Source organism: Carcharodon carcharias, chromosome 14 (genome assembly GCF_017639515.1).
Source record: "Carcharodon carcharias isolate sCarCar2 chromosome 14, sCarCar2.pri, whole genome shotgun sequence".
Taxonomy (NCBI): Eukaryota; Metazoa; Chordata; class Chondrichthyes; order Lamniformes; family Lamnidae; genus Carcharodon; species Carcharodon carcharias.
The window spans coordinates 114,393,513-114,411,308 of record NC_054480.1 but is presented as its reverse complement, the minus strand read 5'-3'; the positions used below and the strand labels follow the sequence as shown (position 1 = coordinate 114,411,308).

General features: G+C 40.6%; 1 protein-coding gene across 7 annotated transcripts in view; it reads left to right on the top strand.

Annotated features, from left to right (window-relative positions):
• LOC121287624 (phosphatidylinositol 4-phosphate 5-kinase type-1 gamma-like) overlaps window positions 1-16,816 on the top strand; it is a 93,859-nt gene extending 77,043 nt beyond the window's left edge. For 5 of the 7 annotated variants that reach the window (XM_041205552.1, XM_041205553.1, XM_041205551.1 and 2 more), the window contains 4 exons: window positions 4,261-4,408; window positions 6,017-6,091; window positions 10,611-10,694; window positions 15,993-16,816. In XM_041205552.1, the coding sequence (XP_041061486.1) occupies window positions 4,261-4,408; window positions 6,017-6,091; window positions 10,611-10,694; window positions 15,993-15,995 (310 nt within the window). In that variant the 3' untranslated portion in view covers window positions 15,996-16,816. The remainder of the gene's footprint in view (window positions 1-4,260; window positions 4,409-6,016; window positions 6,092-10,610; window positions 10,695-15,992) is intronic. The other 2 variants (XM_041205554.1, XM_041205556.1) reach the window with 2 other exon arrangements.
• Window positions 16,817-17,796: the final 980 nt, after the last annotated feature.

Genomic DNA, 17,796 nt, shown 5'->3' with positions numbered 1-17,796 from the left:
GGAGTAAGAGTGCAAGAGTAATAGTGATAGGAGATTCAATAATGAAGGATGCAGACAGGCACTTCTGTGGCCATAGATGTGACTCCAGAATTGTGTGTTGCCTGCCTGGTGCCAGGGTCAAGGATGTCACGGAATGGCGGCAGGGCATTCTGAAGGGGGGGGGAAAACAGTTAGAGGCAGTGATTCACATTGGTACCATTGACATAGGTAGGAAGAAGGATGAGGTCCTGCAACAAGAATTTAGGCAGCTAGGTAGCAGATTAAAAAGCAGGACCTCAAAGGTTGTAATCTCTGGATTACTCCCTGTGCCATGTGCTAGTGAGTATAGGAATAGGAGGATAAAGAGGATGAAGACATAGCTGAAGAGATGGTGCAGGAGGGAGGGCTTTATTTTCCTGGATCACTAGGTCTGTTTCAGGCGAAGGTGGTGCCTGTACAAGTCGGACGGGTTGCACCTGAACCGGAACGTGACCAACACCCTTGCGGGGAGGGTTGTTAGTGCTATTGGAGATGTATAAACTAATTTGGCAGGGAGATGGGATACAGGGTGGAGGTACAATAGGGGGTGACACACAGCCAAATATAGAAGAGAAACTAAATCAGTCTGGAAGACACAGCAAATATAGATGTGTTAAGGCACAAGGGAATAATGCAAAGCTGGATTGCATCTATTTTAATGCAAGGAGTCTTACAAGTTAGACAAATGAATTGAGGGCATTGATTAACACATGGGATTATGATATTGTTGCTATTACAGAGACATGGTTGAGGGAAGGGCAGGTCTGGCAGCTCAGTATTCCACGGTATAGAATCTTCAGGTGTGACAGATAAAGTGTAAAAGAGGAGGTGGCATTGCACTATTGATCAAGGAATCAATTACTGTAGTAAGGAGGGATGGAGGGAAGGTTCCTCAAATGAGGCCATATGGGTAGAACATAAAAACAAAAAGGGGGCAATCACTTTGCTGGGAGTGTACTACAGGCCTCCAAACAGTCAGGGGGAGATAGAGGAGCAGATATGTAGGCAAATCTCAGAGAAGTGTAAAAATAATAGGATAATAGTAGGGGATTTCAACTTCCCTAATATTAACTGGGATAGTCTTAGTGTGAAAGACTTAGAGGGGGAGGAATTCTTAAAGTGCATCCAGGAGAGCTTTTTGAGCCAGCATGTAGAAAGTCCTACAAGAGAAGAGGTGGTACTGGACCTAATCTTAGGGAATGAAATCAGGGAAGTAGTAGAAGTGTCAATGGAGGAGCATTTCAGGGACAGTGACCATAACTCTGTAAGATTTAAGGTAGTTATGGAAAAGGATAAGGATGGACTGGAAAAAAAGGTCCTGAATTGGGAGGCCAATTTCAAGATGATAAGACAGGATCTGGCCAAAGTGGATTGGGAGCAGCTACTTGTAGGAAAGTGTACATCAGACTAGTGGGAGTCATTCAAAAAGGAAATAGAGTGTGTTCAGGGCCAACATGTTCCCGTAAAGGTGAAGGGTAGGACCAATAAGTCCAGGGAACCCTGGATGTCAAGGGATATAGGAGTCTGGATAAGGGAAAAAAAGGAGGTTTATGGCAGATAGAGGGCTGAAAACAGCTGAAGCCCTAGAGGAGTATAAAAAGTGTAGGGGAGGGGTACTTAAAAAAACAGTAATTAGGAGAGCAAAAAGGGGGCATGTTAAAACACTGGCAGACAAGATAAAGGAAAATCCCAAGGTGTTATATAAATAAGATAAGGGAAAGAGGATAACCAACAAAAGAATAAGGCCCATTAAGGACCAAAGTGGCAATCTGTGCATTGAGACGGAGGACATAGGTGAGATTTTGAATGATTACTTATCATCAGTGTTCACTTTGGAGAAGGATGATGTAGGTGTAGAAATCAGGGAAGGGGACTGTGATATACTTGAACAAATTAGCATTGAAAGGGAGGGAGTATTAGTGGTTTTAGCAGGCTTAAAAGTGGATAAATCCCTAGGCCCAGATGAGATGTATCCCAGGCTCCTATATAAGGCAAGGGAAGAGATTGCAGGGGCTCTGACACTAATTTTCAAATCCTCTCTGGCCATGGGAGAAGTGCCAGAGGACTGGAGGACAGCGAATGTGGTACCATTATTCAAGAAGGGTAGTAGGGATAAACCAGGCAATTACAGGCCAGTGAGTCTAACATCAGTGATAGGGAAACTATTGGAAAAAAAACCTGAGGGACAGGATTAATCTCCACTTAGAGAAGCAGGGATTGATCAGGGATAATCAGCATGGTTTTGTCAGGGGGAGATCATGTCTAACAAATTTGATTTAATTTTTCGAGGAGGCGACTCGCTGTTTAGATGAGTGTGGTGCAGTTGATGTAGTCTACGTGGACTTCAGTAAGGCTTTTGATAAGGTCCCGCATGGGACAATGGTCAAGATAGTAAGAGCCCATGGGATCCAGGGCAATTAGGCAAATTGGATCCAAAATTGGCTTAGTGGCAGGAGGCAGAGGGTGATGGTCAAAGGTTGTATTTGCAATTGGAAGCCTGTGACAAGTGGGTGTGCCACAGGGATCAGTGCTGGGACCCTTGCTGTTTGTAGTGTACATTACTGATTTAGACGTGAATGTAGGAGATATGATCAGTAAGTTCGCAGATGGAGTACTGTGTGCACTTCTGGTCGCCACACTATAGGGAGGATGTGATTGGACTGGAGAGGGTGCAGAGAAGATTCACCAGGATGTTGCCTGGGCTGGAGCATTTCAGCCATGAAGAGAGACTGGATAGACTATGGTTGTTTTCCTTAGAGCAGAGAAGGCTGAGGGGGGACCTGACAGAGATATGCACAATTATGAGAGGCATAGATAAGGTGGATAGGCAGAAACTTTTTCCCGTAACGGAAGTGTCAGTAACCAGGGGGCATAGATTTACAGTAAGGGGCAGAAGATTTCAAGGGGATTTGAGGAAAAATTTTTTCACCCAGAGGGTGATTGGAATCTGGAATATGCAGCCTAAGTAGATGGTAGAGGCAGGAACCCTCACAACATTTAAGAAATATTTAGATGAGCACTTGAAACACCATAGCATACAGGCCTACAGGCCAAGTGCTGGAAAACGGGATTAGAATAGATGGGTGCCTGATGGTTGGCACGGACAAGATGGGCCAAAGGGCCTGTTTGTGTGCTGTATAACTCCATGACTCTATAATATTAACTCAAATTTTGTGATATGAGAGGGCCTGAAGTCCTTTTTCCCTGTTGTATCCATTTGAAAGACTCAAAAATCTGATCCAATTAGAATTTTCCAGCACACTAGTAAACTTTACATCTGCAGGACAAACTATAATGCAAACTGTTGATGAGCCATTGGGTACGTTTAAAGCATTGGAACTAATTGCACTCATATCAATAAATATGCAAACAAGGATTAGCATTTGAGATTTGTGGTTCATTCCACCACCTGTCTTTGGTTATGCTTCACATCTGTCAGCTTACTCATTTACACGCCTCTTTATGATGAACCTAACATTACATTTTGGATTGAAAAAAATTTATTTTAAAGGGTAGACCATGAGACCTTTTCTTATCTGGTTCAGTATTCAAACTTGGTGTGTTTGTGAAATACAAAGTTTAACTGTGAGCACAAATGCAACCATGACCAGTATTTAAGAACAATGTAGTTGTGCATCTTTTAGAAATAAGCAGAATATGGACATTTCTCTAAAGTTGACTGAAGTTTTCTGAGTGTGATAGTGTTTCAGAAATTGAAACAAGCTAATTTGACCACAAAGCTAAATTTTGGAAATTCAATTTTCCTGCTTGTGTAGTTTCTTGGTTACACTATAATGTAACTGTGTGTTTGCTAGTATGCTGTCTTTTTGTTATACCTGTATGTGCGTAAGCATGCTGTACCATTACTATACTTGAATGAGTTTTAGCATACTGACCCTAGTACTATATCCAGGTATGTATCCATTGTCTGTCCACGATACTGTCCCCAGTATATTCCAGTGCATATTGGCACTCTGTCCGCAGCATTATAACTGTGTATGTATGTTTGTCTATTAGCACATTATGCGTGTGTACAAACAGAATACGTATCCAAACTGTTGCTTCGAGGTCACTTACATTACTAGTAATGTTATCCAGGGATTGATGTTAGTCCCAATACTGTTCACTATCTTTGTAGGTCAATAGGTTTGTTGATGATCAAATTTTAAGTGTGTAATTGCATGCATGCATGTGTGTCCACAGTGGGTCTCTTCTGAACCTTAAATAACAATTTTTTTTTAGGGAAGTCCCTTCAGCATCTGCACGAACAAGTTCCACTGTAACATTAGAAGCAGACACTGTGAGCCAGATCTCTGAGGCAGCTAGCCATGCCTCTGAGGAGGCAGAAGAAGATGAGGAGGAGGAGGTTCCAGTAACAGACATATATTTTGTGAGTATAACAACCCTTCAGCTTGCTGAAACGAACATTTTTGACTGATTTCATATGTAGGCGAAACGTCTTCAGTCAATAAGATGGTGTACAAAGGAATTTGAACATATTGAGCAGTCCTCTACCAGAGGAAATTAACATTTTTGATTAAAAAAATGTTTTAAGAATGAAGTGCCCAATGTTGTAGGTGTTTTTAAAGGATTCAATTAAATTTCTACCTACATGAAGTATTTTTGCATATATTAATGCAAAAATAGAAGTATAACTCAGGAAACAACCAAAGCCAGCAATGCCCTGATGTGGGAGACACCTCCAGGGAGACGTCTCACTTAGATTTGTGCCAGGTACATAACTCCAGCCTAAGAGCTGGTTTTCCCTAGCCTTTCCTTCTAATTACAATGATATCAGCTGTATTTGAATCAGTGAATCACTTTCCTTAAGCTACATCATGCATGAGAGTTTTGTCAAGTCTATCTCAATTCGTCACCTTCAGTAGTGGGATATTTTAGAATCATTTGGAATTGGGTGGGCTATACAAAATTAAAACTTATTTGGAAGCTTCTAAATGTTTTAAACTTGGCAAAACTGCACACCTTTGAATATCAGCTGTTATGGAGTATGAGATTCTACCCTGTGAAATTACATTAATTTTTATTTAGGGTCTTCATCTTTCACATTCTTTACTCGTATCACAGTTGCTAATCTAGCAGCATGGTGCCCAGATAGGCTGACATTTGACGGTATTTATGGTATCTGTTGACCCCCAAGTGAAGGCTCAAACTGTGCATGTCTATTGTTTGATGACCAACTTCTGACTGTCATTACATTAGTAATCTAATGTCTGAGCTAGGCAGCTGTGTGCTAGGCACAAAGGCACTTATGATTGACTGGCCAGTTTAGCTTGTTATTGAGACCTAGAAAGATAGACCTGTCATTCAGTACAAGGATTTTTCTCACTAATATCTTCACAATAACACTTTTCTACGTCCTAGGCCACTCACTTGAAAGATTAATTGTTTGTGCAAAACCATTAATTACCATGGATTACATTTTTCTACATCAAAAAAACCAATTGTTCCATGTGTGAATGCTGTATTGTGACTCTTCTTTGCAGTGGTCATAGTTGAAGATATATTAATTCCTTCCATCTTATGCCTTCACCCTTTACCATTTGTCAACTGGCTTGATCCAATTTCCGCACTACCCTTAACCTTCTGTAGGCCTCAATTCCTCCTAGAATCTTGTTTATGTCCATCTTTAAGTGTTAAGTAAGCTTGCTGGACAATTGGGAGAGACTGGCAATCACATTTTTGAAGGAGCATTGCAAAGAGTGCCACTCGAATGAGGCGCACCCTGTTCTTTCCCAGAATGCCATATTTCGTAGACCTCAGGACTGCAAATAGGTTAAAAATTAAGAGTTTTGTGAAGGTTAATGTTATAACTAGGCATCTAGGACATTTTTGTATTCTCGCTTTACTTTTTGTTGACATCACTTTACATTTTCTTTCTTTTCTTTGTTTTCCTCATTTACATTGTTTTAATTCTTTCTTTCCACCATTGCTTTCTCCTTTCCTGTTTGTGCATCGTGTTTTTCCTCACACCATCCAGTTTACGGATGGAAAGTACTGGATTTACTCTCCACAACGCAGTTGTTCCCGAGCCACTTCAATTTCTGATGAGAGTGTAAGTTAGTTCTTTTTAATTTAAAAATCTTCCTGAGTGTTGCCGAATTGATCTACCAGCACCCCTGTTTTATGCTCAGCATTTATGTGTTCCTAATTTTAGTTTTAACCTGTTCACTATATCATCTTTATGAAAGCTTGAAACTTGTTTTCAGACCATAATGGTTGGTAGTGGAAACCTAGAACAGTGCTAAATCAGTGTCGAAACTTGGGGTGCATTTCCATTGCAGAAAATCAGTTTCTGCTTCTCCACACCAAAGTTGGTGTGTCGATGGAGTTAGATTAGCAAAATTCTGCCGCTGACATCTAGAGGTGAAAAGAGAGATTTTCCCAAAAGTTCATATTTGTACAATACCATTTAGGGTTTTTCCACACAGCTAGATTTTGTCAGGACAATAGCAGGCCCAAAAGCTAGGGGCAACTGCCACTTCGGCTGTTTCAGGGAGCCCTGATTGGATTTTGTAGCAATTAGGCAGCTAATGAGCTGTCGTTAGGGCTCCTGCCCCTTTAGGAAATGCGATCCCTCCTCCAAAAGTTGCCAGCCGTCAGAGGGCTGACAGCTGTTGGGGCCCAGCAATGATATTGGCAGTGGAGGTCACTCTGCACTCACCCTAGATAGGCAGCATGGATGCTGAATCAGGATGACCAGGCAGACCCTGTCAAAGGGAAGGAAAGGGGGTGTGGTCGGTGAAGGAAGATGGTCCTGTGGGGGGGGGCATTCATTGTCCCCTTTTCATTGCCCTCTCCCCTGGACCTGCAGGAGGGCTGCCAGCGTTTAACAGTCACCCTCCCCTTATGGCGGAGAGCCACCCACCACTGATAAAATATCAATGGCGGTGGGAAAAGGCCCTTGAGTGGCCTCTTTTTGCCCATTTTAAGGGCTCAATTGGCTGCTGGGCGGGAAAGCCATCCTTCACCGTCCCAGAGTTCCATGGTGTCACGAAAGCGTGGGGCTCAACCCCCACCTTCTTTCATCATTTTAGCCTAAGGGTGACATTAAATTTTAACCTTAATTCTTTGTTTTTCTGCATTTATTTGAATTATTATATAAATATTGCAAACAGATAGAGTTTTGTGATATAAAAGCAAACATTGTTGGATTGGACTTGAATTCAATCCTTAGCCAGTTTGAAACATGTAATTGGAGTTCTCAATCCAGTGTTTCAGCTAGAAGCATTATTTCTGGTAAGATACATGGGCTCATAGTTTTCATTACTTATTACATTGTCCTCTTTAGCAATTCCTAACTGGTTCAGGGAATAGAAATTAGGGGCTAGCAAAGTGACAACCTTTCTGAAAAGGGTTAACATTCAGAGTTTTCTTCAAACGGAAGCCCTTAGTATAAGGGCTAATTAGTTATGTTATTAAAAGACTTTTTAAGTGGTGGACAAAATATCCTATATATTGATAAAAAGGTTAATTAGCTATTTCCTTAAAAAGACATTACAAATGAAGAGCAGTATCTCTGAAGTTATTTTTCCCCCACAGTGTTTGTGCATGTTATTATTAATCAGAGAGCAGAAATTGAACAATTTTGGAATAAATGCTGGAATAGTCTCGTTTCTCTTTCTTTCTGCTAGTATGTGGTGCCTTTATCATCCATTTAAAACATCAGTAAAAAGTAATAATGGGTGATGCACTCAGTTGTTAAAGTGTCTTTTCAATGCTTAGGTTTGGTTTGAAACTTGATAACGTTTGATGGAATTAAAATTTCCCCTTCTCCTGTCCACAGGCATCCTCTATGAGATGAGTTTGTCCAGTCTCAACTTGGTTGCTAGTGCCCATGCGCCAATAGTGCAAGAATCTATTTTGACACTTAATTGGTTATCTCTTAGGATGCTGTTATCAGAAAAAGGAATTTTTTTTTTATTCATTCATGGGATGTAGGCTTCGCTGGCTGGGCCAACATTTATTGCCCATCCCTAGTTGCCCTTGAGAAGGTGGTGGTGAGCTGCCTTCTTGAACCGCTGCAATCCACATGGTGTAGGTACACCCATGGTGCTATTAGAAAGGAGTTCCAGGATTTTGACCCAGTGACAGTAAAGGAGCGGTGATATATTTCCAAGTCAGCATGATGAGTGACTTGGAGGGGAACTTCCAGTTGGTGGCATTCCCATCTATCTGCTGCCCTTGCCCTTCTAGATGGCAGTGGTCATGGGTTTGGAAGGTGCTGTCTAGGGAGCCTTGGTGAATTCCTGCAGTGCAACTTGTAGATGGTACACACTGCTGCTACTGTTCGTCGGTGGTTGAGGGAGTGAATGTTTGTGGACGTGGTGCCAATCAAGCGGGCTGCTTTGTCCTGGATGGTGCCAAGCTTCTTGAGTGTTATGGGAACTGCACTCATCCAAGCAAGTGAGGAGTATTCCATCACTCTTGATTTGCGCCTTGTAGATGGACAGGCTTTGGGGAGTCAAGAGGTGAGTTACTCGACGCAGGATTCCTCGCCTCTGACCTGCCCTTGTTGCCACAGTATTTATATGACTAGTCCAGTTCAGTTTCTGATCAATGGTAACCCCCAGGATGTTGATGCTGCATTTGGACATGAACTGCTTCAGTATCTGAGGCATCATGAATGGTGCTGAACATTGTGCAATCATCAGTGAACATCCCCAATTCTGACCTTATGATGGAAGGAAGGTCATTATGAACTAACTGAGGATGGTTGGGCCAAGGACACTACCCTGAGGAACTCCTGCAGTGATGCCCTGGAGCTGAGATGACTGACCTCCAACAACCACAACCATCTTCTTTTGTGCTAGGTATGACTCCAACCAGCGGAGAGTTTTCCCCCTGGTTTCCATTGACTCCAGTTTTGCTAGGGCCACTTGATGCCACACACTGTCAAATGCAGCCATGGTGTTAAGGGCATTCACTCTCACCTCACCTATGGAGTTCAGCTCTTTTGTCCATGATTTTACCAAGGTCATACTTGCAGCGGAGGGTGGTTTGAGTGAGATTGGAATTGGGGCATGTTGCTGGGGAAGTGTAGAGGAAGCTTTATTTTGTACCTAACCTGAGCTGTACCTGACTTTGGAGCACTGGATTGGACAGTATTGTAGAAGCTTTACACTATCGCACCTATGTTCTACTGGCCTTAACACTTGGTGCTAACACTGTGTTTCCTAAATTTACTAAAATAAAATACAAGTTCTGTGGTTACATCTCAGTTGAGTTTAAGTTGATTGTGATTAAAGCCTGGTCAATGCTCATTCATTTATATTCATGAAGGGACTGTAACACGCACAACTTTGACTTGATGAGGATTTCTGTTTCATTTGAATTTCTCCAAATATTTCATATACAATAATGAGTGAATTCTATCAAAATGTGAAGTACAATATCTGAGAAAAGTCTTGTTGCCAAACAGTTGCACAGTTTCTCTTCTAAATATCATTAATAATTGCTCCACTGAATAAAGGGGTGCTCCTTCCCAGACAGCTGTGTTAACAAAATACCATGAAAGGCGTGCAAGCACAAAACAAAATATACAGCCAGTTATTTTTTTAAAATTCTCGCCTATTTTCTTCACCCCTGAAGATATTGACAGCCCCTTTCTGAGCTATCATGCCATTGGAGAAATCCTCCAAGCATGTGAATGTTGATGCTACGTATCAGCAGGCTTTTAGACCACACTGTCCAATTCTATTATTGCATGGGGTTTGCATGCACACTGGACATGTATGCTTACACACACACTTTCCACTCCTGACTTAAGTACTCAGTCACCTCACTCGCTTCATCCCTCCCATCAGAAGTCACAAGTTAGTGATGAGAATCAGATTTATTCTAATCCACATCTATCCCAAGTCTAAGCACACCTGGACCAGTGTAGTTCCCTTACCAGCTTGGCTGAGATCAGCTAACAGAACATAGCCTATAGATTGAGTCTGTTTGCTAACAAGAAACTATATGAATTTATTGATCCTTTCTAAGCAAGTATAGATATAATAGTGATGTATCCTGTTACATGAGAAAGAGGTACCATATTGCAAAAAATTTAGTAGCCTGCAGTGAGTTGCAATGATATCTGCTCACAATTCCTGTGTGCAATAATTTACTTTTGAAGGAATATTTCCTAGGAGGTACTGTTGATTTCCATTGAAGCAACGTTAGTAGGCTAGAATGGAAGGAGTAGTAACTGTTAAGTCTCTTGATTGGAAAAGATAGAATATTAGTAGCAACTTGAACATAAATTGGACTTAGTGTTAATGGTTATGTATCATTTTACTTAAATATCGAAATAAGACTGAATATACAATTTTTTTCTGAAGATAAATCTACACTTGCTAGGATTCAACATTTTGTGGGGATAATGATGCATGCAAGCCACTGCACCACAAAACAGTTTCATTGCTATTAGTGCTGCTGACATGTTCTTTTTAGCCTTCCTGTATTCATACTCTAGATATACATGTAACATATGACCGTTTTTTCACCTGTTACTGCCTTTCTTCTTTCTCCTTTTTGTTGCTTTCCATTATTTCTGTTCTTCTTGTGTCTTCTTGATTCCGGCTATTCAGTGTGCAGAAGAGAGGGTCTGGATTTACTCTCCTCTTCACTATGGCTCTCACGTACGTTCAGTTTCAGATGGAGAAAGTGAAACTGTAAGTGTAATGTCCCATATCCTTCAAAAACTTATGTTAAGAGTAGGTACCTAAGCAGGTGTGGTGATATGTAGGATTAGTACTGAGTCGAATATAAACTGCAAATGGTATTCAATTTATTCCTTTTTTTCTCCCTTTGTCTTTGTCTATGTATAAGCTAATATTTATTGAGTGAACAATACTTGGTGTGATATATGCTCAACTTTGAAATAACCCTTGTACCCTTGGTCAGTGTTTGTCAAATGTCTTTTTCCAAAGAGAGAAAATATATAAATGTTACATTTGGTTTACAATGAACATTCAACTCAGCACTAACGCAGGGTGCATGACTTTAGGTATGGTGACATTAAAAGATATTTTAATAATGGTATTTTACTATGCCATTATTATTGTATGGTAAGATATTCAAAGGCTTCATGATCTCAATTTTTATCATTTTTAAATCAACAGGGCTTCCTACTTAAAGTAATCTTCTGAAACTTATTGTAGATTCAGAATTTCCCTATCAGAAAGATGCAGTCTGCCATGTTATTTTCTGTTGCAAGGTCAAATCAGTGGTTGCTGTATTTTTAAACTGGTGCGTTAGTTACTGTAGTTGTTGACCAGTTTTATTGCAAAATAAAATCTGTTGTCCGATGAAGCTTCCATATCCATAATACTTGTGTTGTCCTAACCTGTACACACTTGCAGTGTCCCCTAGAAAATGGATTGGGCAGGATTAATCAGCAGCAAAATGAATAGAACATTGCAGATAAACTGCAAAATGATAACTTAAGAATTTTTAAGAAGGGTAAGGTCATTAAACTCCAAAATTCCCATTTCATAAATTAATCTCTATAGTCTTTCTTACCATGCACCTCAATCTCTTGTTTCCTCTCCATAAATGTACCTAATTGACTTCCCAATCCATTTATACCAGGGGTGTCCAACCTTTTTGCGTTCGGGGCCAAGTTTCAAATTTTTTCTCTCACACAGCTTTTGGAAAGAAAAGGCATTGGAAATTTATCTTACTATTATCAAAACAACAAGAAACGTGCATTTTAATGTACAAACTTCAAATGAGAAAAAAGCAAAATACTGCAAATGCTGGAAATCTGAAACAAAATCAGAAAATGCTGGAAAAACTCAGCAGGCCTAGCAACATCTGTGGAGAGAGAAACAGAGTTAACGTTTTGAGTCCATATGACTGCTCTGAAGAAGGGTCATAGGGACTTGAAATGTTAACTCTGTTTCTCTCTCTACAGATGCTGCTAGACCTTCAGATGAGAAAACTAATGTTTAGCTTACTTTCTCATCGCAATGTTGAAAACTGATTTAGTGAGATATTGGTCATTGTAGTCGCGACACCAAGGTGGTAGGTGATTCCTAAATAACTTGACACTTCTAATACAATTGACCATCATGCTTTTGATCACCTATACAGAACATCATAGAGGGCACTATCAACTTCCTGACTGTTCCCATCCCCCCAACAGACAGCCTCTCCCTTGAAACCTCTCTCCTTGCCCCCCACCTCATTCCTTGGCAGGCAGTCTCTCCCTTGCAATCTCTCTTCCACCTTTTCCACCTCCAACAAGCAGCCTCTCCTTGCAACCTTACCACCTTCGCCCCCACACCCCCCCACCCCCCACCCCATGCTGCCCCACCTTCCCTCAGCAACCTCTCCCTCACAACCTCTCCTTCCACCCCCCCACCACCACACACCCAGCAGGTAGCCTCTCTTCCCCCACCTGCAGACTTGCAGCCAGTCCAGTGATCCGGCCTCAGGCTGAAAAAATGGAGCTCTGATTCAAAAAGCAGACTTCTTTTTGGCTAGTTTCGATCTCTGGGTACACTGTTCAAAAACTAGCATATTCAACCCAGAACTGGATAGGGTCTAAGTGTATGACCTACCTGAGGGAGGGTCTGTTTCTGAGATGTGGCTTCGGGATATGGCTGAGCTGAATGTTGCTATTTTTGGCTGCAAAGCTTTTAGTTCTGAAAAGCAACTCTAATGAGTAAGAAATTGTGGATAAGCTCAGGCCTTATGCTGAGCACCATCACTTGCCTTCCCACTGCTCATTGCTCCTCCAATCACGGACTGTTTTTCTCCCACATTTTCTGTTGATAGGGTAATTGATGAGCTTGTCAGCAGCAAATGCTGGAGAGAGAGAAACTGCCTGTGCTTGGAGGAGCAGCCCCCCGCAGAATCTGTCACTACCACTTACCTGTATTTTGAACACTGGCCCGCGTGCCGTGTGTTGGACAACCCTGATTTATACCATCCACAGCAATTCGATTACCATAGTGAAAATTCTATTTTTTATTCCTAACTTCCCTCCATCTTGAACTGATATTTAAATTCTTCACAATAGTGAACAATTTTCCTAGGTCAGTTCTACCATAATTTTGAAAGTTCTAGAGTCGATAAGGGGAAACTGTTCCCACTCATGAAAGGATTGAGTAGGAGGGGGCACAGATTTAAAATTATTTGCAAAAGAAGCCAATTATTTGTGAAGGGTAATTGGGACATTGGGGTAATGTCACTGAACTACTAATCCAGAGTCCCTAGCTAATGATCTGGGGACATGGGTTCATATATCACCATGGCAGCTGGTGGAATTTGAATTTAATTAAGAAAATCTGGAATATAAAGCTAGTCTCAGTAATAGTGACCATGATACTATCATTGATTGCCATAAAAGCCCATTTGGTTCACTATTGTCCTTTTAGAGAAGGAAATCTGCCACCCTTAGCTGGTCTAGCCTACATGTAACTCCAGATCCACAGCAAAGTGGTTGACTTTTAACTGCCCCCTGAAATGACCTAGCAAGCCACCCAGTTCAAGAGCAATTAGAAATGGTTAACAAATGATGGCCTTGCTGACACCCACAACCCCTGAAAGAATACATTTTAAAAAAGCAAAAGCGATATGAGAAAAAACTTTTTTGTGCAACGAGTAGCTAAAGTCTGGAATGCACTGCCTGAGAAGCAGGTTCAATTGAAGCATTCGAAATAGAATTAGACTGTTATCTGAAAAGGAATAATGTGCAGGGTCATGGGGAGATAGTGGGAGAATGGCACTAAGTGAATTGCTCATTTGGGGAGTTGTTGCAGACACAATGGGCCGAATGGCTCCATCTGCGCACTTCAACAATTCTGTGATCTAATTAGGACACCTTGAAGCCACCTCTTTTCCCAGAAAGCAAACTCAACATTCCTAACCTAATACAACTGTGTTCCAGGCTCATAAATGGTAATTTTCTCCCAATTTTGGAACTTAAAGCACTATTTTGCAGCCAGAGTATATAGATGGTCTCACTCTCAGTGCTAATCCAATTCCAATTGGTGGTAGCTACATGTGCTGTGCATTCATGATTAGACGTTTTCCCTATGTTATGACCACTTGAATGTTTGTGTTAGAAAATTTGAGATCATGCAGCTTTGAAATGCCTAGTGCATGCATTGTAATAATGAGTAAAGCAAGTGGTTGGTAGCCTGATCTGAAACATTGGATGTAGTTTAAAGCTTTAGTAACAAACTTATTTTTAATACTCTCTAAAACAATATTGTCACAAGTTCCCAGGTTTCACTGAAACCCTTAATCTCATTGGGCCAAATGGGGTCATAGAGTTAACGGAAATCTATAAAAAATGACTAGCAGTATTTACACAATTGTCCTTTTTTACAAATTCAAGCAAACTTGTGTATTCAACCAATGCATTGGTATTTAGCCAAATATGTAAACACATATTCTGGCAATTTGAGTTATTTTAGGGTTGGTTGCTTGTGAAATTCTATTGTTTTGTAATTCGCTATGTGCATGGCTGTGAGTTTTCTACCAATATATTAATTTTTCCTCCCTATGGTGACTAATTTTTGTCTATTGCCTTTGTAGAGCATGAAAAATATGATGCAAACCAAATTTGAGTTGGCCTATGGTTAGACATATTGATATCTATGTGTTTGCAGAGAAATTGACATTGGTGATACCATACCCCTGCCAGCTGTTTTTGAAGCATTTACCTCTTAAATATGTTGGTGTTATTACCATACTCTGTTGGCATTATTATCCACACAGGTCAGCAGGTCATAAATACGGTGGAATTAAATGACCAAGTTACTTTAACCATGTGATAAGCTTATGAAAGCAGCTCATTATCACTGAGATTTGGGAGGCGCGCTGGGTGTTGCAGTGGATTAAACAGCCCTGGGGTGTGATCTAGCCCAGGCTGGTGGGAATGAAAGTCCCCTTTGTCTCAACTGTGTAGAAGTTATGCGAAATTAGTTTGGATAATTTTGACCCTAGTTAGCATGGGTTGCCAAAGTTTACCCCATTTTCATTACTAACTGATACTCCCAAATGGTGTGAGAAATGGAAAGATGTTGCACTGGTGCAGGAGGGGGCACTTTTTGAGGGCTGAGGTGCATAATTGGAAGAGCATAGAGGAACTTTTATTCTCTACCTAACCTATGCCTGACCTTGGTATGCTCAGTGGGCAGGGAATGTGTTTGTCTTACAGGGAGTCTGTCTTACACCACCTTAGATATGTTTTATGTTATGCGGACCAAGGTGGAAAGTGTTCAGCTTCCCTGGATTGGTGTTTTTTTCTTGTGCAACTACTTTGTAAAAGAGCTGCAAATAATACCAAGTAGTTTGCAACATAAGTAAATAGAAACATACTTTTACGTTTTTAATTGCAGCCCTAAATAAGCCATTGCACTTAAAAACCAGCACTGCCAGTGAGTTTATAATGTGGCGATGGACCAATACTCGAGAACAGCCCTGATTTCTTGTGGATATTTAATGGAAATTGTGGAGTGAGCTGTCATAATATTCATACCCCAAACCAGCACAATAGGCAAGATGTCATGAAAGCACCTGCACTTAAACGAATTGCTGCATTGATTTCATCGGCTTCATGTAGTTGCACCAAGTTCTCTTATTGATATAGTAGATAATGGTATCAGGCTAGTCCTAGGCTGACCCCAACTTAGGCTGAGGTAGAGGTGCTGCAATTGACCACAATGCCCTTTAGCTGAGAAGGGGAAAGATCAGTCAGGGTTTCCTCTGTTTTTAGCTGTTCAGTGATTACCATTTGAAAAACACGTGTTTTATATCTAGGTTATGACAGAATCAGTCCACTTATGTTGGTATCCATAATTATGTAGCCTGCTGGCACTCACCAACTTAACTAGTGTGACAAGCACCTATAGAACCAAGAGTCAACATCCAAAACCATAAAAGGACACATGCTGATATTGGCATTTAGCCTAAAATTGATCAATTTTCTAACTCTGTATTTTGTTTTTCATCAGTAAATCTTACCCAGATCATTTTTGAAGAATGAAGAGGAAAGTTCTTCCAGAAGAACAACTTACTTTGGTCAGAAACTGCCTCATTCCATTGGATTCGAGTGATATGACATCATCGCTCGCGGCTGGGCCTTATGTGTTACAACATGTAGTATGTGAACCCTGGGCAAAGAAAACAGCTGGAACAGAATTCATGGGGGAATGGGATCTATGACACTTTGTTGGGGGTGGGGGTGGTGGGCCAGCAGTTGAACTTGTTTTAGTGTTAACAAAGTTTCTGCCCAACTCTCTTTGCACAGCAACCATATCATGTGATTCTATGTGGTCGATACTTGTCAGTGACAAATCACTGCTCAGCAGTCTGTGTCCAGTCAAAACCTGTTCAATTAGATTTTGTCCTCACAAATCAATTGCAGAGTGCCATGATCAAACTCACAATGAATATGTATGTTTTTGTTTATCCAAGTCTATGCAGCTTTTGGCAATTTGATTCCAGTTTTGTAAATCATGTGTGAGCAATCAAGCTCTTCATTTTGTGCTGAGATTATTTTTGCACAAGTGTTCGTCAACATAAATTTGTTTGTGAATATAGGTACAAATCTGAGTTATACCGAAACACTGATAGCTATAAACTTGGAAGCACAATACAAAACTGAACATGCCTCAGATGGCAGAAGTGCATTTTTCTTAATGATGTTGAATATGCAGTTCTCAGCCATTTTATTTATTTTTCATGGGGAGAGGGGTGTAGAAAGCAGAGCATTATTGTGATTTTGGCAATCATTCAGAAATATATATATATAAAAAAACTGCATGTCTTTCTATGACTTTAGTGTTTATTTTATGTGTTGATCAAAATGAGGAATATTCTATGGGATGGAACATCTTTTCCAAATCAGACCCCAGGATTAGAATCAGGCATGTCACAAGTCAGGTACAACACACACTAGATGCAAAGTAAAGCATCCTCTATATTGTCTGATCAAGCACTAGGCTCAGGTGCAGCATGGGTTAGATGCAGAATAAAGTTTCCCCTATATTGTCCTGACAACGTATCTCAGCCCCAACACCCGGAAAGCACTCCTTTGCTTCTGTGACACATACATGTTTCTGAAGTGCATGTGTATTCCTAACAAACTATACTCTTCTAGACATCTTCTCAGTTGCAATACAGAATTTCTGGTTATATATGAATAGTTTAATATTTTGAATTTTGTAATGTCTAGAAATTTATAAGTTGTTGCAACCCAAAAAGTTAATGTGTATTGTATGATAAATTCCAAAATGTATATGATGAATTCTCTTACAGCTATGAACGTTGCACTGAAGTAGCTATGAAATGAGCTGCCAGATCAGTCAGTTTTGCAAACTTTGCATGTTCATTCTCTATTAACGCAATTGTGTCAAGGACATTACATTCCTAATCCATATTACAAAATAGGTAGAGGTGAGCAATGCGAGTTGCTCTTCCCAGCTCATGCATTACAAAAGAACTTATAGTTTTCCCCCTCCACCCCAATTTCATCACTGAACTATTAATTTAAGGATACCCAAACTGCAGCCCCATTACGCCTGACAATTTGGCCCTTCATACACTGGCAACTCAGTCCTATTTCTGCATATACCTTTTACTTGTTTATTCTGTTTGAAGTTTAATTTGGAATTGCCTATTCTTCTGCCTTATTGGTGGACAAATTTTAACCAAGAGTCATAGATTTAAACTTTATACAGCAAAATCCCTATTAACTGGCATATGTGGGGAATGGGTGGTGCTGCTTAATCAAAAATGCCGGTTAACAGAGAGCTC